General features: G+C 41.0%; 1 protein-coding gene across 2 annotated transcripts in view; it reads left to right on the forward strand.

The window, feature by feature from the left end:
- abcc3 (ATP-binding cassette, sub-family C (CFTR/MRP), member 3) overlaps nt 1-22,235 on the forward strand; it is a 69,404-nt gene that overhangs the window by 12,307 nt on the left and 34,862 nt on the right. For both annotated transcript variants that reach the window (XM_061708523.1, XM_061708522.1), the window contains exons 2-10: nt 3,775-3,951; nt 6,264-6,389; nt 9,604-9,741; nt 13,750-13,875; nt 14,051-14,112; nt 16,957-17,088; nt 19,058-19,312; nt 21,065-21,242; nt 21,337-21,498. In XM_061708523.1, coding sequence (XP_061564507.1) covers nt 3,775-3,951; nt 6,264-6,389; nt 9,604-9,741; nt 13,750-13,875; nt 14,051-14,112; nt 16,957-17,088; nt 19,058-19,312; nt 21,065-21,242; nt 21,337-21,498 — 1,356 coding nt within the window. The remainder of the gene's footprint in view (nt 1-3,774; nt 3,952-6,263; nt 6,390-9,603; nt 9,742-13,749; nt 13,876-14,050; nt 14,113-16,956; nt 17,089-19,057; nt 19,313-21,064; nt 21,243-21,336; nt 21,499-22,235) is intronic.

Genomic DNA, 22,235 nt, shown 5'->3' on the forward strand with positions numbered 1-22,235 from the left:
AAATGAGCATCTTTATCGCTGCTGAATAAATAGTGACAGTGAAAGACGTGGAATCATCCTAGTGCCACATCCTTGATACAAGATGTCTGTAAAAGTGGCAGGTTAAACAGAAAAAGAAATACAATTTGAACCAAAGTCTTGTGATAATATGTTTGGTTGTTATTGACAGGACTGTCTCCATTTATTTGCCCTAAAAGTCTGCTTGTGTTTAGTAAAAGCAACAGCGTAGTAAAAAACTGTTTTCTCCATGAAAGTCATCAGTACAGTCTGTTTTTACTCTCTCTCACCTCTAATCTTCTCTGTGGATGCCTCTGCATGGCTGCTTCCCAATGCGTATGAGTACCTGCGCTGTAACTGGATGTCGAGTGTGAAACTGTCGAAGCGCTACGAGTCCCTGGTGATGCAAAACAACCAGATGCATCAGCCCGCTTAAACAAACACAACTTTGACGAGCAGCAGTGGAAAGCAGCGTTCATGCAAGTGCAGCAGGCTCTCACAGCTGAAGTTCTCATTTGTTTCATCTTTTCATCCCCAAAAATGATAAGAAGTCATCCGGCATGGGAGTGTGAAAGCGTGAAAGTGTGGTATGATCGGGTAGTAATCGTGGTATTAAACATTAGAAAGTGCAGTGCTCTCTGCAACACGATTGTGCCGCTCTTCGCCAGCTCAGGTTGCCCTGAAGGAAAGTGTAACGTTGGCAACAACGGAGCCAGATCATATCCTGTTGTTGCCTGGCATGGGGTGCCATCGGCACGCCAGTCAACCTGCCCACTAACTTGTTGGTCGGGGGCCTGGAGTCGCTGCGATTTTTCCGTTTTCCCAGCATGACTTTAGGTCCCATCAGAAGCCTTCTCATGTACCTTCGTCACCTCATAAACAACTGACCCCCTTTTCTTATCATCGCTGCAGAAATAACCTGCGTGACTGTGGTGAAGTAGAGTTAATAAGGATAATAAACAGAGCTACTTACGCCTGAGTCGTTTAAGGTATGAATACATTATTTTCATGGAGGGAAAAAGTATAAATATGTATTTCTGATGATTCAAGAAGATGGACCTGCAAACATCACACTGTGTTTCTTTTCTACAGTCAGTACCTTTTATTAACTTTGCAATTTGGAGAACATATTTAATTTAGGATGATGTCTTCGACATGTGTCGCACTCTTGGGAATCCCGGCAGAAACATAATCACGGTTTCATCCTGACGTCATTATTTATTTTCTTCAGTAGCACCGTCTGTGTGATCTCTTAGATTTAACTTCTTGCTTTAGTTGGAACTTTGTCACAGTTTTCTTGCAATCTTCGTTTACTTTTCTCCAATATATCTATGAGAAATGCGCCGATTGATCGGCCAGTGATTGGAATCAACAGATATTTATGATTATCGGTTAAACTAAACCTGTAAATGCATCAGTCTGAACCAGAATCTGCTTGTCAGATCTCTTTTAGATCTCTAACACGGGGTACTATATGGCTATTTTAATAAATGTGATATCTCACATTTTGATTAATCAATTGTATTTTTTTCTGTTATTGTTGATCTGTTATCAGGACATTTATTTTCAGTATGAAGTTTTGACTTGTGTGGAGTCGTGAAACCTCAAAAGTGGACGGAGCAGTTTCACTTCCGCTTCATAAACCATACTGTAAACTCGCAGACCAGCTCAAAGCAATATATTGACTCCATTTACCGCAACCATTTTTATGCACTTGGCCATTCTTACTGTATATACTCCGACAGAAGGGTGTGGTGATGTGGGGCGTAGGAGGGCGGCAGCTGTGTTTATCTTGGATCTATGTGAGAGTAAACCTTTACATGTGTTTGTCCAGGGGGGCAGCGTGTTTATTTTTCTCCTCTATAGAGTTTTCTAAGCTTTATCGCACATGGCGGGACGTGAAGTTGATCCTGCTTTGGTCTGTGTCCCTCGCTGTGGTGTTATGGTTACAGAGCGAACATATGGCTGACAGTGACATCACTGGCATTTCATCGGCTCATCCTGAATACGTGTTTGTGCTTGAGCGTATCATTTCTGGAGGGACAAAAGGTTTGGCGAGGTTCGTTGAAGTGCACATACAGCCCCTGACAAAAGGACCTGCGTTTGCTCTCGGTAAATCTTTGCTGTCGTGGAGAGTAATGGAAGCACTAGTTCAGGAATGTCGGGCCCATCTGAAGTGGCAGCCTCTCTGTTGTTTATTCACATACCGGCACATGCAGTGGTCCATCATGTCATCAGAGCCCCGTACATCTGGTCCATTTTTATTGAACAGTCAAGATCCTGCAGGGAGGAGTGGTGATGTATGCAAAGTGGCTGGAGGCTTGCAGCTGTTGCTGATCTTGGTTCTCACTTTGGGCTAGTGTTGTTTTTGTCAGCTTGTTTCAATTTTAGTTTTAGTCTAGTCTTTGGGTCAAGCTATCATTTTAGTTTTTATTAGTTTAGTCACGTTCATTCTCCTTTCTGTCGTGTCAAGTTTCAGTCGACTAAAAGTCTTATTTTAGTCAGAATTGTCCAGGACCATTTTAGTCTAGTTTTAGTCAAAGATTGTATTTAGCCAAACCCATTTTACAATTCAAACAAGGTTATCTTATTATTATATTATTGTTACCTTTATAGATTCAAGAATACATTAATTCCAGATACAGAAGACGCTCTCATTTGAGTTTACAACATATTTACTTTTCCGCATTTCTCCTCATCTTTGTCTTTTCCGACGACACATTCAGTTTTCTTTTCCACGTCTATGTAGGAAAATGTATCCAAAGATGGTCTCTTCTTCTTCTCCCAGCCCCAGAGAAGATCCCGGCCATCGGCCCCTTTTTCTATGTAACTTTGTTTTCAATTGACGTGAACCTAGAGCTCTGCGTTAACGGCATCAGCCTCTAACTCTGCAGCTGCATCTTCTGGATCTGATTCCCGCGGGCTGCGACTGGGATTGAGGATGTGACGTCACCAGCAGCAGAACTAAACCAGAGGAAACAACCTAAATGTATATTAAGGATCTTTGTTAGAACATTTCATCTCGTTTTGGTCAACGAAAATTAAGACACATTTTAGCAGAGTTTTTATCTTGTAATCTACATTTTGGTCTCGTTTTTATTCATCTACGATATTGAATTATATATTTAATTATTGTTATCGTCACATGACCAGCATTTTCGTTGCATCTCGTCTCGTTTTCCTCAGGTGATAAAGGTTCGTTGACGACGATATTTAGTCATAATTTTTGTTGACGAAAGCAACTTTACTTTGGCGTGGGTCTTTGTTAGAATAATTAAAAATAGAGTAATCTCATATTTACTCCATTATCTTTACATATAAAATAACATTAGTTGGTGTGTGTGTTAGTGTTAGTTATGCAGATAGGAGAAGTCAGATAGCGTGACTGTGGATGAAGTCATCAAAGAACTGCTCCCCCGGTTGAATATACCGTGCCGCTTCAAGGTCAAGGAGGAGCAACATTTATCAGGTTGAAGATAAGGAGTTGTGTAAACGTGAAGAATTGCAGCCGTGTTTTCCCTCTCCCATATTGAAACTAGGGAAATAAGAGAGGGGTCAGCAGAATGCGCTTCAGAGCGGTAACTGAACGCATCACTGTCCGTTCTCCTTGCAAGTAAACATTTAACCTCTTGTCTTTCTCTCTTTTGTATTATGTTTTTCATGTTCTAGGTTGTTTGAACCTGACAGTCTTCAAATCTGTGCTGAAATGTTCTGGATATTTCCTGGATTGTCTGGTTTTGGTGGGTTAAACCAAGTCCTCGTCTTGTGCCTCTGCAGGTAGCCAACCAGACGTTCCACAGAAGTCGGCCCGACCTCCCAGAATGTTTCCAGCTGTCTGTCCTGTCGTGGCTGCCCTGCATCTACCTGTGGGCCGTCTTCCCCATCTACCTCTACTATCTCAACAGGAACAAGAAAGGCTACATCATGATGTCCATCCTGAACAGGTTCAAGACGGTGAGAACTTCAGTCCTCCATTCAGTCTTTCATACCGTAGTTATATTAGTTTAATTTGGCTTTAGTTTGATCGCAAGATGATCAATCCGTGGTTAAAATGGGAGAAAGATATATTTTTATGCTGCACTCACGTTGAAGAAATAACTTCAGGTCTTCAGGTCCGCTATATTTAAAAAAAACCTCACGTCACAACACCAAAGTTGATATCAATCATTTGATTTATAAAAATGTTTTTAAAACAGCACAGACTTTCTTTTCATGTTAGTTTCATATGTTTCATATCAGTTTGAATTACTAATATGAAGGGATTTTTGCTGACTTCTAAGAAGTATTGACGCACGCCCAGAGCCTGCTGCCAGCGAAAACCAGCCAAGTAACTTATAACTCCCGTCCCGGTTGTCTTCTTTGCACCACGTCTCACTTCAGCGATCATCAAACCAGCTCACAGAGCTACAATAGACGTCATGGCAGACATCATAAAGTAAGAGTAAACGTTGGACGTTGTAAAAGCGACTTAACCTCCACATTTACGAGGAGACCCGCCGAGCTAAAAGTGGACAAACCCTCCTTTGCACTGCTTTGACCGGATTGCTGATTCTGCGATTGGATTTTTAACCTTTCCCAATACTAAACAATCAATAGTTTGTTCAAAATATACAAAGTATATGTTTCCATGCAAAAGTATGGGAACCCCCTGGTTAGGGCTGTTCGATTTTGCCCAAAAATAAAATCTCGATTTTTTTCTCTCAAAATCCGATTTTCGATTACGATTACGATTATTTTGTGAATTGACAAAAGGCAAAGAAATGATTTCAAATATGCTGTTTTTTTATTGAACATTTGCCCCATTGGGCTTTAAGTGCAAACTTTGCTCTTATTAAACAAAAAATGAATGAATAAAGTGCAAAACTCTGTAAAATAAGTTTTAAAAAATATCATAAAATATAAAGTTTTATCTCTAAAAAAAAAAATCAGCAAATCAGCACTTACAAACATACAGTAAGTTATATTTCCAATCAAATAAAACAAGACATTTTCTAATTAAACTAAACTGGGTCTTTGCATGCTAAATAATAATGAACCCATGAAGGAGGTAGAGGTGTGTAATGTCAGTCATTACATTTGCTGTTCACATTTGCAAGTTTTTTGCAAGGAACACGAGCCGGTCTACGGTCTACCGCATCTGGCTTGAGGGATGCCCGGTGGCTTGTTACAACGCCCCCTCCTACACTAAAGAGCCTCTCCCATGGGGCACTTGTCACAGGTATTGAGAGGTATTTCCATCAATCATTAATATGTGTGCAGACAAGGTAAAAAAAAAAAAAAAGTGAAACATCGATTTTACGATTTTCACGTTTTAACATCGTTCTAATTACATAATCGCGATTACGATTTAAAATCGATTAATCGAACAGCCCTACCCCTGGTTAAAGTGGCTGTTTCTGTGCTTAGCTCGATCTACACAATACCAGTAATGGACCTCTTTCAGTTCAGCTTTTTAGGCAAGATTAAAGGCTGGTCTCATGTTAGCTATAGTGCTCAACATTTCCCCTGTGGGTTTCCGGTGGTATTGGTCCGTTTGCCGCGTCAAGCCCCGGATACACAAGGGCCCTGAAAACGGACCAATTTACGCACGTAAACGACGCAGGAGGATGGATGAAAGGATCTGTCTTCTGCGTCGAGCACAAACGGGCCTCAAGTTGTTGCAAGCCGGCGTTCTTGTAGTGCTGGCCTTAACTCCGGATAAATGGGGAGGGTTATGTCACGAAGGTCATCTGAGCTACTGCGTTTCAAAACGTAAAAACCACAACGAAAAATTAAAAATCTGAACAAAATTGCACTGTTGACTAATAGTAATATACAGGGTCCTTGTCTTGGTTAATCTGCAGCCTTGATCCTCCAAGTAGTTACTGAAAAACTATAAAAAAGTTAAATAAGCGATTCTCCCAGAACGGGAAGAGGCTGTGAGAATATAGGTGGACACTTTGATCAGCTCTTAATCACAGCAAGAAACAGCAGTTACCATGAACAACAGAGGTCAAGCTGAGGTTTGGAAGATCAGGCCGTTGAATGAAGAGTAACTCTGGATAAATGGCGCCCGTTTCATCTCAGTTCTTCTTCTGTAAGAATACTGCACTCAAATAGACGTCATTTATTTTAATTAAGTTGACTGTAAGCACTCCCTAACCGAGAGCTTTCTCCTGTTCTCTAACGTTTAGATATCCGTTACTGTCTTCTGTTTTTACAGCATCTCGTTCCTGACGTTTCTGCCCCCCCCCCCCAACTCTCTGTTTCTGTCTTTCGTCTCTCAGGCTTTCGGCTTGTTCTTGTGGATCATTTGCTGGACGGATCTGTTCTACACGTTCCACGAGCTGCGGCAGGATCTCACCCGGCCGCCCATCTTCTTCATCACCCCGCTGGTGCTCGGTATGACCATGGTGAGAGCGCCACCGACAGAGGCTGGATTTTAACATGGAGTTATACAAATCTACGTTTTCATGAAAATGCAAACTCAGGAGATGCTTTTTTGAGCGTACAGCGGTGAAAGATAAGGGTCACGTTCTCACCATTTCCGCTTCCACCGGTTTCAGAGAAAGCGCAGGGTCAGCTGACCACATCGGGCGCTGTTACCAAACGGCCGGGCTGCCAGGAAAAGCAGCATCGAGGCTTTTTGATAAACGTCCAGCCTTGTCGACATGTTGCATCACTTAATTTTGTAACCCTTAATGGAGCAACCTTAACTAACCCCGAAGCTCCGACAAAATATCAAAGCTCATCTTACAATCAGATAATCTGTCAGCGTGTGATCAAAATCCACTTACACACTCTCATGTGATACACGTGCTTCTCCTTGCTTACAGTTTTAACCATGTTAAATCAACTAAGAAGAACAATAAGGAAGAGTTTTTGCAGAAGTGTGTCTGTGTCCTGGCCAGTAACTGTGATGCTACAACGGGACAAAAGCTCTTAATCAAGCAGTTAAAACATCACCACTGGCATGGTGATCAATCCAGCTCAATTGTAGCTATATTTTTTCGCATGTTGACAACTTCTAATTTCCTTGAAGACTTTAAGGTTTAACTTGTTGTCTCTCAAAGACATTCACTGAATATGTAAACAGAAAGATATGAAATATTTATAAAAAAGTAAACAACTTCAGGCTTCTTTTAACTTTTAATGGTGAGCCTGCGGAGCGGTTGGTAGAAAAGTATTGATAACGACAGACGTTATCAGATCTGTTGCTGTAAGAGCCCCAGCCCCCCCCCACCCCGCTGGAGACTTACTGACTTACTACTAGGCCGAACACACACGCAGCTGCACTGTGTTTACAAAAACAGACACACTCGCACACAAACGCACACAAACGCACACAACTACTTTTAGTAACCACAACAGAGAAAACTAAACTCTCAAAAACATGATTGCAGTTAAATAAAGCTGATCCTTTTGACCTTTTTTTTTTTTAATGCAAGTGAGGGTGGACACATGAATGATTTTAATGGAATATTAATTAATATTAATAATAGCGCACTTAGCTTAATGTATTAAATGTGACACTGTGGTTTTTACCTTTATCCTCTATCTAATCCAGCTGATAGGCTTTGATGTTTGTTTTCATACACCATATCTGTATTTACACTGATAAAAACAGCGTGCAACTTAAATGGGTTTGGCTTCTTACAGCAAACCGTGTGGCGAGGGAGGGCGAGGGAGGGTTCAGTCAGAGTAAAAGGCCATAAAATAAATTCCTGGGTTTAAAGTCATGAAAGGCAAATCAGAAGATGTTCTGACTCCAAGCTTTTATTCTTGAAGTTTAGTAAAAAAAACACGTGCGTGTTTTGTCGGCATCAACATCTTTGAACAGAGAGATGTCAGGCGTTGCTGAGTTTTGGGTTCGTTCTGCCATGACGGACGAAGTGTTGATCCTGTCAGAAGTTTAGGAAAGTTCAGCTTTTCAGGCTTCAATGCATCAGCCATTTAAGTTTCCCCTAATGACCTGACTTTGACAGTTCTGTATTGTTTTGAGGAAGACGTATCCGAAACATCCAGCCATCCATCGTCACTGTGCCGGTTGGGCAAATCTCAAACTTGTGTCCACTTCTATTATCATCATCGCATTTTCAAGGATGCGTGAGTCGCATTAACAGGGAAAATCTGATCTGGTCACTTACTGTAGACAACAGATGTAAATCCGTGCGTCTGATTCATATCTGGTTTATCTCCGTTGGTGCCGACTCTGTGATCCGGGTCATGGTGACTTTCTAAGGCTTGAATCAAGGAAACCGGTCCTCCTTTTTTTGTACTTTAAGATGCTTCACCTTTCATCCAGGAGGGATTCAGTATAGAGTCAGACCGGTGTGGAGTTTTAAGCTTGTACGCCGTTGAAGTTGTATGCAAATCACTCACCCTGCCATTATTTGCGCGGGTCATTAGTCTTTTGTCCTCTGTCAGTTGTCTACCTGGTTTCAGTCACATGAATCAAGGTGTGAAAGCTTGTGAACCTGCCCGGGGAGGAAATCCAATGCTGTGTGGGGGGTGCTTGATAGCTGAAATCAGATTCTCCTTCCTCTGTGCGATGTTGGTTTCTCACGTTTGTCACCGTCAGACAAACATTTGGGGTGACAACACTGATTCAAGTCTTTGAGGGAATTTGATTTGTTTCCAGTTATGAATGAGGTGTAACACCAATCTGAGAATATCTGGGTCCATTCTTTGTAGAGCTTAGACGTCCGCTGCTCATGTCCAACATGTGCCAGATAGGAAGACAAAATATTGGAACTGGGTCACTTCAACCCAACCCAAGCAACTGGATTGTGGTTGTTTTTTTTTTAGTTGAGGGATTTTTGACCAACTACAAAATCGGTGCTGGTTGAAAAGATTCAATAGCAAAAGATTCAACACATTTAGTGACAAATACAGTCTATCAGATGAAAGTAGTTGTATAGTTTGGTACCAGAAGCACCTGACAGAGACACGTCTCGAGAGAGACGTGTCTCTTCATTTTCCTTCAATTTGAGCTGGTAATATTCTACAATATACAATTCTGCACTCCTTTTGTATTCTCACTTGTGTTCCCTTTATTTTATGGCAGTTATTAAGATAAACCTTGCAGTTGCTGACGAAAGCTAATTATATTTGAGGCAGGTGGTTGTCCTTCCTGAGGTTTCTTCTTCCTGTTAAAGGGGACTTTTTCCTTCCGCATACGCCTGGTGTTAAATTTTTTTTTCTGTTTTCCTTAGCGAGGCAGTTATGATTATGATTATTATTATGATTATGATGATGGTGATTATTATTATTATTATTTTTATTATTATTATTAATTATCGTATTAAATGGATTAATTTGGAGTAAGTCGAGCTGTATTGTTGATGTGCCTTGACATGACATTTGTCGTGATTTGTATAAATAAAGCTATTTCGTACTAAGCAGAGCTCGTTGGGCCGGGTTTTTGAGGCGGTACTGGGTTACAGCAGGTCCAGGAATGGCTCATCTAACCGGAGTTTAAGGACAGTTTGCAATGAAAGACTGACCCTGTGACTGCCTGCGTTACCTTACGTGGCCTCAGTCATCCTGTCCTGACTAATCTAACTCAGTATTTCCCCCCGCCCCCCTTTCCTTTCCCTCTGTCCTCACTACAACCCCCCTCCTCAGCTGCTGGCCACATTTCTGATCCAGTTTGAGAGGTTACGCGGGGTTCAGTCCTCAGGGGTCCTCTTCATCTTCTGGTTCCTGTCTGTGCTGTGTGCCATCGTGCCTTTCCGCTCCAAGATCCTGAAGGCCTCCAAAGAGGTGAGAACGCGCCGTAGCCCTCAAATGTCTTTTACTTGTCTGTGATCTCTCTCACAACCTCCCCGAGGTTCCTGTCTCTAGACCTCGCTGGTCTTTATAAAGTCTCTTCGCCTCTCTGACTGCCAGGCTTTTAAGGTTACTTGATTAGTCAATGTTGCCTGTCTTGTTGTCTCAGAAGCGGGTTTGGAGTACGCAGTAAGTACATGTTCCAGGGGAGTCAGATCAGGTCACCATAACGCAAACAGCAGAGGGAATAGTAGGCCTCTTGTTCATAAAATACTTATCTTCCTTGCAGCGTGCACGCCTCACCAACCGAGCTGCAGCAAACATGGCAATCCCTGCAGGCCTGAAGACAAGACGGTCTGTTGTGTCACAGTGAAGGAAAAAAACAAACAAACACACAGATTCACTGTGAAAAGCTGGAAGTAAATGTGCGCTATGCAGCGGTATAGACGTATGTATGCTGATCGGTTTAGTCTTAATAAACACCAGCGATGAAGGTAGATTCTTGGCTGAGCGCTCATATGTCTGGCTTTTATAACTGTAAGGCTCTAATACGCTGGAATTACAAGACTCCCACAGAAACCCTTGTGTGTTTTGGGAGAAAATGAGATTAGTGACCTGGTAAACACTTTTACTTCAAAGACTGAAAAGTGCTGGTTTCAGAGGAAAGCAGTTGATCTTTTATTCATCTCTTTTGTAACCGTGTCTTTGTTTCTTTGTGAGCATTTCACTTTGATGGGAAGTTAGTAGTTCTGCTGATTAAAAGTGATACATGATTTTTTTTCGAGACATCGTTATTATAGACTTTTAGGTATCTTAAAAGCAGTCATTTACTCACTTGAGCAGTCCGTAAGTCTTAGATCCTCATTTTTGGGTCCACTTTTACTCCTCATCACACATGGTGTGACCAGGTCCCGCCAGCTGAATGTTGTTGAGGGTTTAGCAGCGACGGCGCTAAACCCCCCCCGTGGGAGTTGGTGGAGACCAGCAACAAAGTAAAGCTAAAGCTGAAATAAAACACCAAATATGCTGTGGCCCGAAGCATCAGCAAATGTTTATCTGTAACATCACTAGAAGAAAATATGAGTAACATCTGACCTAATTGGCGTCCCCGCTTGGTTTTGTGAAAAGCTTTGAAGTTAAGGACCGGATAGAGGCCCGTAATCCGAGTAAGGTTAACCTGCAATTAGCCTGTTTATGCTGGTTCATATTCATCTTTTAACATGTGGGGGATAATCTGATTTTTGTTGCCCACTGTGACCTGAGATGCCCTCCACACATGTGCCAGAGCAGCCAGGCGTGTGAGCAACGCCAGTCACCGCTGCCCTGCCCTCTACGTTGACCCCTGACGGCGGGATATCCCCACCGTTCATTTCTGCAGACACGTCAGGGAGCTTTTTGTCTTGCATTCTCTTTGTTTGTTGTGGCGTTTAGGGCTGTTTGATTTTGCCCAAAAATAAAATCTCGATTTTTTTTCTCAAAATCCGATTTTCGATTACGATTACGATTATTTTGTGAATTGACAAAAGGCAAAGAAATGATTTCAAATATGCTGTTTTTTTATTGAACATTTGCCCCATTGGGCTTTAAGTGCAAACTTTGCTCTTATTAAACCAAAAATGAATGAATAAAGTGCAAAACTCTGTAAAATAAGTTGAAAAAAAGTTTTAAAAAATATAATAAAATATAAAGTTTTATCTCTGAAAAAAAAAATCAGCAAATCAGCACTTGCAAACATACAGTAAGTTATATTTCCAATTAAATAAAACAAGACATTTTCTAATTAAACTAAACTGGGTCTTTGCATGCTAAATAATAATGCAACCCATGAAGGAGGTAGAGGTGTGTAATGTCACTCATTACATTTGCTATTCACTTTTGCAAGTTTTTTGCAAGGAACACGAGCCGGTCTACCGCATCTGGCTTGAGGGATGCCCGGTGGCATGTTACAACGCCCCCTCCTACACTAAAGAGCCTCTCCGATGGGGCACTTGTCGCAGGTATTGAGAGGTATTTCCATCAATCATTAATATGGTATCAATCATTAATATGTGTGCAGACAAGGTAAAAAAAAAAAAAAAGTGAAAAATCGATTTTACGATTTTCACGTTTTAAAATCGTTCTAATTACATAATCGCGATTACGATTTAAAATCGATTAATCGAACAGCCCTAGTGGCGTTTGGTATTACATAGAGAATTACTGTCACTGTTTCGTCTCAAACAGCCTCAAAGCACAGAATACCCAAAAATGTGTGTCAGAGTTTTTATTTAAAGGTGTGTTTTGGCTGCTTTGGTGACAGAAAGAGCATCTAACTAATCGTGTTCGGATGATATATAATGTCACAATTTTCGAGAGCTGATTTTTAAACCAATTTCGAACGTGCCATTTTGAAAAAGTTGACTCGTCCTGTTCTACAAATGAACGTGTAAATTAAGTCGTATTTCTGTTGTAAAGTGTTGCAAAAAATCCTTTTGAAACCCTGAACATTGCTGCGTTTGCAGCCGATTCTTTTTCTGCAGGACAGCGGAGGATGATAGAGTTTCTTGCACTTGTGCTGCTTTAATCACACTAAACCAGGAAATTAGCTCAAGTGCAGATATGCCAAAAAAAACAAAGTACAAAATAAAGCAGTTTCCATCTGCGTGAGAGTTTACGGAGAATTCAACGACAGTTGTTCCTCACACGTTTGCATGTGGAGTATGAAAAGACTTGTTTGTTGTTTGTGTATAATTCAAATCTCTTTTCCCTTTTACATCCTGATGATAGTAAATGGTAAATGGCTTACACTTATATAGCGCTTTCCAGCTGTACTTCTACAGCCCCAAAGGGCTTTACATTGTAGACGTTCACCCCCACACACACACATTCACACACCGGTTGTCGGCGCTGGCCTGACAACCGGGAGCAACCGGGGGATTCAGTGTCTTGCTCAAGGACACTTTGGTGGACACAGGAGGAACTAGGGTTTGAACCACTGACCTTCAGGTTTAGTTTAGTTTAGTTTATTAAGAATCCCCATTAGCTGGTACCGTAGTAACCAACTAGTCTTCCTGGGGTCCACAAAGAACAACAACAAAAAATATAAAACTGTCAATCACATCATCCACAATATATCATACATTTACAAATACAATTATAAAATATCTGATTTTAAAACACTTAAAGGAGCTTGAGGCTGGATTGTGGCAGGATTTATGAAAAAAATCCGTATACATTTTAAGTTTTCTAGTAATAATGTCAGATGAAGCGTTCCAAACCCAAAAGAATGAGCCCTCTAGTGTATCTCTCCTTTGCCTTGAACAGGCTGTGTGCTGCAAAATGTGCTGCAATTCGGTCCCGAATTTCCCGCGCTGTCCTGCGGATGTGACGTCACATGACGCTGCATGCACGTTCTCCCCGTTGTCCCATGCCGGCTTCACTGATGGCTGCAGTACCCCCAACGGCCGTCGTGGTGAAGGGTGGCGCTAGAGAGTCTCATTTCTTAAAAGGAGCCTCAAGCTCCTTTAAGACAAAAATTGTATAGTTTCCATGAACCTAAAATTAATTTTCACTAAACACAAAACGGAACCATTCGACATACAGCCAAGTCAAGTCAAGTCATTATAATCTAAAATAAGATTTAAGTTTCTTTTTAAATACCTGTTTACTTTCTATACAACAGAGATAGTGAAGCAGATTATTCCACTTTTTTAGTTATTGCTCTATAGATAAAAGATCGTGATAAGGCATTTGTTCTTGGGTGAGGCACCTCCAGCTGACCTTTGCTGGTTCATGGGCAAACGCTCTACCAACTGAGCCACCTTCCCCACAGTGATATTTTATCACAGCTGTCATATGTTTATTGCTTCAGTGAGAAAAAAAAGCCCTTTAGACACTTATCGCATGAGAACTATTGATTCGGCACGGGAATAGAGGCGCTCTTATGCAAGATAAACACGATCTAACACCAGTTTGTGTAGATTCTGTTCTGTTGACTAACTTTCTTGTTTTACGTCGTTTCAGAACGGAGTCACAGACAAACTGAGGTTCACCACATTTTACTTCTACTTCAGCCTGGTCGCGTGCGAGCTCATCCTCTGCTGCTTCAATGAGAAACCTCCGCTTTTCTCCGACGTCGTCACTGACCCCGTGAGTCCCTCATCACGGCACAAGCACATCTAAGTGTCTGCTGTGCACATGCAGGGGTTGCAGCTGAGAGCCCGGGTGGACTTGGAGGGGCAGCTTTGCAGAAACACCAAGTCATTTGTCTTCTTTATCCTCGTGCACCTTTGCCTGACCTGTTTTTCTTATGATTTCCTCCCAGAATCCCTGCCCTGAAACCACCGCCGGTTTCCTCTCCACCGTGACGTTCTGGTGGTTCACAAGGTGGGTTCAGGCAGCTTGCTGCCGCTACGTCCAGCTGCCCCGCTCCGCAGCTTGGTTGTATAATCGGTCATTTGCTTTCATAACTAGGAAATGCAAAGTTGCTGCAGAGCAAAAATGCTCCTGGCATGACGTGTCCACAGAGCCGCTGTGTCTTCAGGCATAAAATAAGGTCATATTGCAACGCTGTACTAGGTACAAAGCCAGTAAATGCCGGTGCCCTAGTCGAGTCCAGAATCAAGTCCAAGTCACGGAAAGAAAATCTGAGTTGGGTTGTAATTAAAATGACGAAGCCGTCAGCTTGTTAAACACACGTACGCTCTTTAAAACTCATAACTGTTGGATTTAAAAATGACAAAACATGAAAATGTCTACTAACGATGTGATTGAGGTGTTGACGGGTCCTTATAAGCAAATTTCTTTAAGAATTGTCTCCAAACTGTATAGAGGTTTACTGAAGCAACAGGGAGAAAATACAATGTACATAAAAGCGAAATGGGCAAAAGAATTAAACATAGAGTTGTCAGAGGGGGATTGGCACTGGGAATTTGGTTGGAAACATTTAATTTGTTTTTTTATTACTCCAAAAATTAAAAATAAACAACTGGGTGAGCAACAATATTGCTGGAGACAGTGTGGGCAATTGAGTGCCAACCACTCTCACATTTTCTGGTCATGTAAGAAAATACAAGCATTTTGGGATGCGATCCTAAGAGCCATAGAGAACGTTTTGGGATATGGGATTCCTAAAGATAAGAGTTATTTACTTTGGACTGATACCAGAGGATGTAATAAATAAAGAGGACATATACATTTTTAAAATTGTATCTAAGAAAGCCATAACCAGAAATTGGCTGAAGATGGACTCACCTGGACTGAGCCAATGGTTGGACATTGTAGAAGAAATATGATCAATGGAACAAATTACCTACAGCCTACGACTTAAAACAAAGATTTACTTATCAAGATGGACAAAATGGCATTATTATATAAGACAGTAGTGTCTCCCCGACTGGTTTTCTTGTATTGTTGTATACCTGTGTTTTTTTTTTTTTTATAACTTTTTATTTTTTCCTTTTTCCACAAATAACAGAACATTTCCCCCTTACACAGACAATCAAAAAGTGCATAACAAGTCGACATTAATACAGACAGCAAGATTACTTATTAAGACAATTCCCCTTCTTTTACTACAACCTATTTCTATCAGTATCCAAATACAACACAACATCTCCCCATCTTTGGTCGAAAGTGTCCATTTTCATCTGTAGCCTTGCGGTCATCTGTTCCATGATGTATACCTGCTTCAGTCTCTGCTTCCACTGTGTTACTGTCGGTGATTTACTGTCCTTCCAATTCACAGTAATCATTTTCTTGGCAATCAGTAACAAAATCCGCAGTATATATCGCTGTTCTGCGTTATACGTTTCCTTTGCTACAGCTCCCAACAAATACACTATAGGATCCAGAGGAACATTTACCTTGACAATATTTTTCATTTCTGCTTCGACATTTTTCCAAAACACTTGAATTATTGGACAATCCCCAAAGATATGTGTGTAATCCCCAATTCCTCCAGTCCCACCAGTTGTATACCTGTTTTGTTGTTGTTTTTCTATTACTGGCTGAAAATTGAAAATTAAAGTTAAAAAAAGAAAAAAAAAAGATAATGTCTACTAAACCCAGCCGCTCTTCTCTTCTGGTTACCTGAAAGCTAACAAACATCCTGGAGACATGTTTGGAGCAGAGTACAATTTACAGTGAAGTCAATGAAATTTACGGTACATGAACTTACAGAGGAGCAGTTTAACTTAAAGGCCGACTGCACCAGGTGATGGTGCCGAGAACCTGCTGACAAACCGCCTCTGCGAATGTTGTGGAGTGAGTCGCATGTTAACATTAACAGGCTGCAGATAAAGATGCAGGTCTGCATGGCAGCAGCAGCATGGCGGCTTCTGGGAACACAACCAAAGCAGGTTTTAGCTTGAGTGTATCGGCCAGTAAGCCCCTCCCTCTCATCGCCGCGGAGACGGTTTTCTCCACCGCTGATATAAACAAAACTAAAAACATAATTGTGGACTTGAGTGAGTGAATTCTTCCCGGATGACGTCTGCAGCCGTGAGTCGTCCGCGTCACCTCCTCGATGTTTATTCTACAGATGAACCACGTGGCGGTAAACTTTTCACCGCCGCACAAGGACTCACAAGGTCCCGGGACGCTTCAGTTTGTTAGTGAACTAGTAAGATCTAATGAGATGTGAGAACCTGCTTCTTGCAACAAACTAGTCTGGAAATTAATGTTGCTATTATCTATTTTGTCAAAAAAAAAATTCAAATAAATCAACGGGGAACTAAAAGAGAAAAGATTGCATCAAAAAATGTTGTTATAAGATATTGCTGCTCATTTGAATGATATAAAAAATTGTATTATTCTAGATCGAAAATAATTGTGAAAGAGAAATACAAATATTTTGTTTTGTTCTGTTTTGTAAACAGTGTATCCAGAGGATTATTGATTTGATCAAGGATCATTGTGGCCGTTATTCTGGACGTAGACTTTAGTAATCGTCTGAGATGTCACCGTTTCTCTCTACTGTCTGTGCTTGTTTATATTTTCTTCTTCCTGAAACACGGAGGATGTTGTTTTTGTCCTACAGGAAGTTGAGGCTCTTCTGTCAGTGTGTCTCCCCCCTTGTGTCCAGAAAAACACATCAATTTCCAGTGAAATCCAATCAAGAAGTCCTTAATGCTGATTAGCAGATCTGGGAAAAGCTCAATGGGTTTCAGTTCTGGGACGTTATGTGGTCAGTTAATTGCTGTTTCCTTAATGTATGTGTTTATTTTTCAGGTTGGCCATTAAAGGCTACAAGATGCCTCTGGAGGCCAAAGACCTGTGGTCTCTGAACCAGCGCGACAGCTCCAAGGTGATGGTGCCCAAACTCCTCAAAGAGTGGGAGAAGGAGCAGGTCAAGGCCAAGAGGTACATCAGGAAGTACTCAGTATATGACTTGCCCTATTTCTCCCTCTGCTCTACTGTTTACACAAGTGGGACAATTGCTATATTTGATATTAAAACAGCAGATTTTTGGGAAAAATCAGCTTAAAGCTGGAAACTTGAGAACCGTTGCAGCTTATAGACTTTAAAATGCACGTTCATCTGTTGGATCAGGTGTACCACTGACACTGCTTTGATGTTGTTTGGAGAGCAGAAACGCTCCGTCGCTTTAATGTACATTTACATATTATGTATTTTTCAGTATCTGTTCTGTTCAAAATTCTTCACTTGGTTCTCATTCAAATACTTTTGGTTTTATTTGCTTTGAAATGAGCAAATCTGGCAACGCTGCTCTGATTGTTACCGCTGTGAGAAACCACAGAAAGGAGAGGATGTTGTCTTAAAGGGCAGGGTGCAGTACTTCTGTTTTGTACAAGTGAAACCACACTTTATGTAAGCCTTGGAGCAGGGTAACTATCTTTATTACGTGTTGGTGCTGCTCTGCATTACAGTATCAGCGTAGAAGAGTAACAGCAAGCTGCTGAATGTAAACAAAAAGAAACGAAAGCATCTAATCTCAAGAGCTTCTGTGAGAACTGATGAATTGCGTTGTTTTGCCCTCATTTATATATATATATATATATATATATATATATATATATATATATATATATATATATATATATATATATATATATATATATATATAGAATGTATATATATATATATATATATATATATATATATATGTATATATAGTTTCCTTGGGCTGCTGGGAAAAGTACTTTGGGTCCATATTGTTCTACTTCAGCACAAAACATGCTTGACAGGTTTGCTGAACTCCGGTCAGACTGTTTCCTCGCTGCGTGCTGCACTTTTCCTGTCAGGCCTTTTTTTTTTTCCTCACTGAGAGAAAACTTGTAAAATGATCTGGAAAAGCCTGATCAGGCCTTTTCAGTTTGGTTTAGTCACAAGCTACTTCACCCCTGCAACCCGACTACCACTAATTAAACTGCTTTTATGAGGAAGAAACAAAAAAAAGTACAGGTTTTGAACATGACAACGTCATGACAATCGCTCAGCAACATCCGTCACAGCGAGCTACGTAGAAGTCTTTTAGGTCGTGGGTTAGTGGAGCATGTTAAAGGAAGGCATCTGTTTCCTATTGATCCAGATTTAATTATATCTGTTATAGCATCTGCAACAAATTCTTTAACTTAGTGTTTTCAAGTTATAGGAGCATTATAGGGTTTTTATCAACATCTCAAGTCCATTTATACAGTTGCTATTATTATTATTATTATTATTATTATTATTATTATTATTATTATTATTATTATTATTATTATTATTATTATTATATTTCTTTATTTGGTATGGACATCACAATAACATAGGACAAACCAAATGCACTGTTTGAGTGTTTTAGCATACATGCTAATTGGCAACACTGGTCCACAGGAGGCTTTTAAAAAAATAATATAAATACAATACAATAAGATATACAATAAAATTAGAGGATGACATAAGATATAAAGCAAAGACAACATTCAAGAGCAGAACCAGACCTGACCTATTCATGTAGGCACTGTTGTTTAGACTTGAGCCATAGTTTGAGTCCTCTGTTGAAAATATTGCCACACGTTTCTAATTTTAAATTAGTCGGTAAAGAATTACAGAGTTTTGCACCCTTCACAGAAAAAAACGACTCACCAAAAGAGGTCTTATACTTTGGGATACGACAGTCACCATTGGTGCTGGCCCGTGTGGTTACTCTACCAGAGCTTTGATGCCTAATAACCACTTCAGAGAACAGGGGTGAAACATGATTATATAAACATTTAAAAACCAGTTTAAGACTACTAAAATTCACAAAGTTTTCAAAGTTAAAAGGTTGTGTTTTCTTAAAATTTCATTGCTCTCCACTTCTTCTCCTTTCCACCCTGTTTCACAGCGACGAGCATCTGTCCAGCCAAGCCACGTACGCCAAGCCCCCGCCGTCGTCCAGCAACCACGTCTCAGGAGGCGCCGGGGGACCTGACACCAGCCCCGAGGAAGTGGAGGTCCTGCTGTCCAGTCAGAAAGTTTCCCCCCGCCAGCCATCGTTCCTGCGCTCCCTCCTCAAAGCCTTCGGGCCATACTTTTTGATCGGCTCAGCCTTCAAGCTGCTGCAGGATGCCATCACCTTCGTCAACCCTCAGCTGCTCAGGTAGATAAAGTTTGACACGGCAGCACACAGCCTGCCTTTGTTCCACATCTGTTTGTGTTGTGTTTGCATCTTGGTTTGCCTTAACCAAAACAACCCGGCTCTTTTTATTTAAAATCAATACCGCCTTTGTTCGGAGGGTAAATATGCTTCCTCCTTGTGGTCACAATGGTTCCGGGTGTATATGTATATATAGAAAGTGTCACGAGCAAGGTAAAGCATCACAACAAAGTGCTGAGCTTTGTATTTGTTACAGTCATGTGACGCACGTGACGGAAGACTGTTAATTAATGCAAATCTGAAGAGCTGAAGCTTTTCAACATCTAAATCTAGATATTTAAGTTCACGCGGCACGATCTCCAGGGTAACCATCTTTTGCGTTTTACAGTAAATAACCAGGCGCCTCTCTTTTGTTTACATTTGAACCCTGACAAGTTGCCGTGACCAAACGTTCAGTCGCAGCTAAATGATGTCGGGAACATCGAGGAAGGCTTTGCTCGAGTCATTTGTGCTTTTTAAGCAGCGCGTAATCTTTTTTTATTACACACTATATCATCTGTGAGCTGCCTTTAACCCCTTAATACCTGACGTGTCATATTTGATTTATTTATACAATAAAAAAATAACAAAATAAATAAAAACTTTAGTGAATTTACTCTGTGTTTTCATCATAATGCAAAAAATATTAATTAGAAATACGTTACTGACAAATTCAGGGTGTTTTTAATTTCGGTATACAACAAACGCTTCACAATTAGAATTTTATTGGTATTATTTCATTAATTAGTTAATAATTAATAGTTAAAAAGATGTATATGTGTTGATATGGTTATCGTTTACGCTACAGAAGCCCTGACTGATCAGCTGTTAATCGGAATGGGCTGATTTTTCATTGATATCTGATCAGCAAATGCATCCTGGTCCCAGCTTATACTCACTGATCTGATATTGTTAGTGAACCTTTACAACGGTTTTATATTTGAGGGGGGTTGTTTTTTATAAGCGCTGTCTTTCCCATCTTGTTTGTGCTGCTTTGAGATCATTGACCATTTTAAAAAAGCAGACAAAGACTTTGAGGGTTTTTATGACGCAAAAAGTCTTTAATGACTTTAATGTCACTTCATGAATTTTCTTTCCAATTTTATGGGACATATTTAAACACTTTGGCTTTCACATGTGAAACTGCACTTTATTGCGAAGCATGCTGTGTTTTTATCTTTGAAAGATAAAAAGATAACAGCTTGGAGTGTCAGGAAAGGTTTTAGTGAGGACCCAGATGCAGGAGAGCAGGAGGCAGGAGTTCCAAAAAACTGTGATTTATTCTCTTAAACTTCACCAAAAACGCTGCTGAGCAGGATACAAAACAGAACATGAACATGAATCAAAAAAACCTGTGAAAACCTGACGAGGAGAACATGGAGGGAGCAAACAGTACGGACCAGCAGGGGGCAGGGGAAAGACAAGACCAGATATACACAAGGGACAACGAGACACCGGTGCAGACGATCAGGGCCGATGGGAAACAGGAAGGTCAAAGCAGAACTTAAACACCAGGACAGGCCTTCAAAATAAAACCGGGAGGGTGAAACCCTGACATGCCTTCACGTTCCACATCTTGTCTGTTTCCTCTTTCCATCGTTGGTATTTTTCCAGCTTCTCTTATCTAGATAGATAGACAGACAGACAGACGGACAGACAGACGGATCAACACAGGTGTTTTATTCTAAGAGCGTCTACTCGTCTTCACTCTTCCAGGATGTTGATCTCGTTCACCAAGCAGGAGGATGCTCCTGCGTGGTGGGGCTACACGCTGGCCTTCCTCATGTTCTTCACAGCGTTACTGCAGACCTTGGTCCTCCACCGCCACTTCCACTACTGTTTCGTCACGGGCATGAACGTCCGCACCGCTCTCATAGGAGCCATCTACAGGAAGGTGCGTTGTTTTCTTCAGCTGTCATCATGAGGACAGTCTGGTTTGCTTTTGAAGAAAACTCACAATGAGCTTGAATAAACTTCTTGTTCTTCAGTCGCTGGTGATAACAAATGCCGCCAAGCGTTCGTCCACGGTGGGGGAGGTGGTAAATCTGATGTCTGTGGACGCGCAGAGGTTCATGGATCTTACCACCTTCCTGAACATGCTGTGGTCCGCTCCCCTTCAAATCGTCATGGCGCTGTATTTCCTCTGGCAGGTACGTTACACACAGGTGGCAGGAAGCAGCGCCATCACTGACCACAGCAGAACTTTTAATTAGTCACTTGTTGCAAGGCAAGGTTTTGTTCATTTTAAGGGTTTTTCAAGTAAGGATCAGTCTACCCTAACCCTCCCACCGGGGGCAGAAGTGCTGCCGTACAACTGCACTGCAACAGCTGCTGTAAACCATGTCTACTATAGTCGATGAGATGATCAGTGGTTTAGATGTTCAGCGGTTTATGGGTTTAGCGGTTTAGATGTTCAGTGGTTTAGATGTTCAACGGTTTAGATGTTCAGTGGTTTAGATGTTCAACGGTTTAGATGTTCAGTGGTTTAGATGTTCAACGGTTTAGATGTTCAGTGGTTTAGATGTTCAGTGGTTTAGATGTTCAGCGGTTTATGGGTTTAGCGGTTTAGATGTTCAGTGGTTTAGATGTTCAACGGTTTAGATGTTCAACGGTTTAGATGTTCAGTGGTTTAGATGTTCAGTGGTTTAGATGTTCAGTGGTTTAGATGTTCAGCGGTTTAGATGTTCAGCGGTTTAGATGTTCAGCGGTTTAGATGTTCAGCGGTTTAGATGTTCAGTGGTTTAGATGTTTAGATGTTCAGTGGTTTAGATGTTCAGCGGTTTAGATGTTCAACGGTTTAGATGTTCAACGGTTTAGATGTTCAGTGGTTTAGATGTTCAGTGGTTTAGATGTTCAGTGGTTTAGATGTTCAGCGGTTTAGATGTTC

The sequence above is a fragment of the Cololabis saira genome, chromosome 19, assembly GCF_033807715.1.
Source record: "Cololabis saira isolate AMF1-May2022 chromosome 19, fColSai1.1, whole genome shotgun sequence".
NCBI classification, from domain to species: Eukaryota; Metazoa; Chordata; class Actinopteri; order Beloniformes; family Belonidae; genus Cololabis; species Cololabis saira.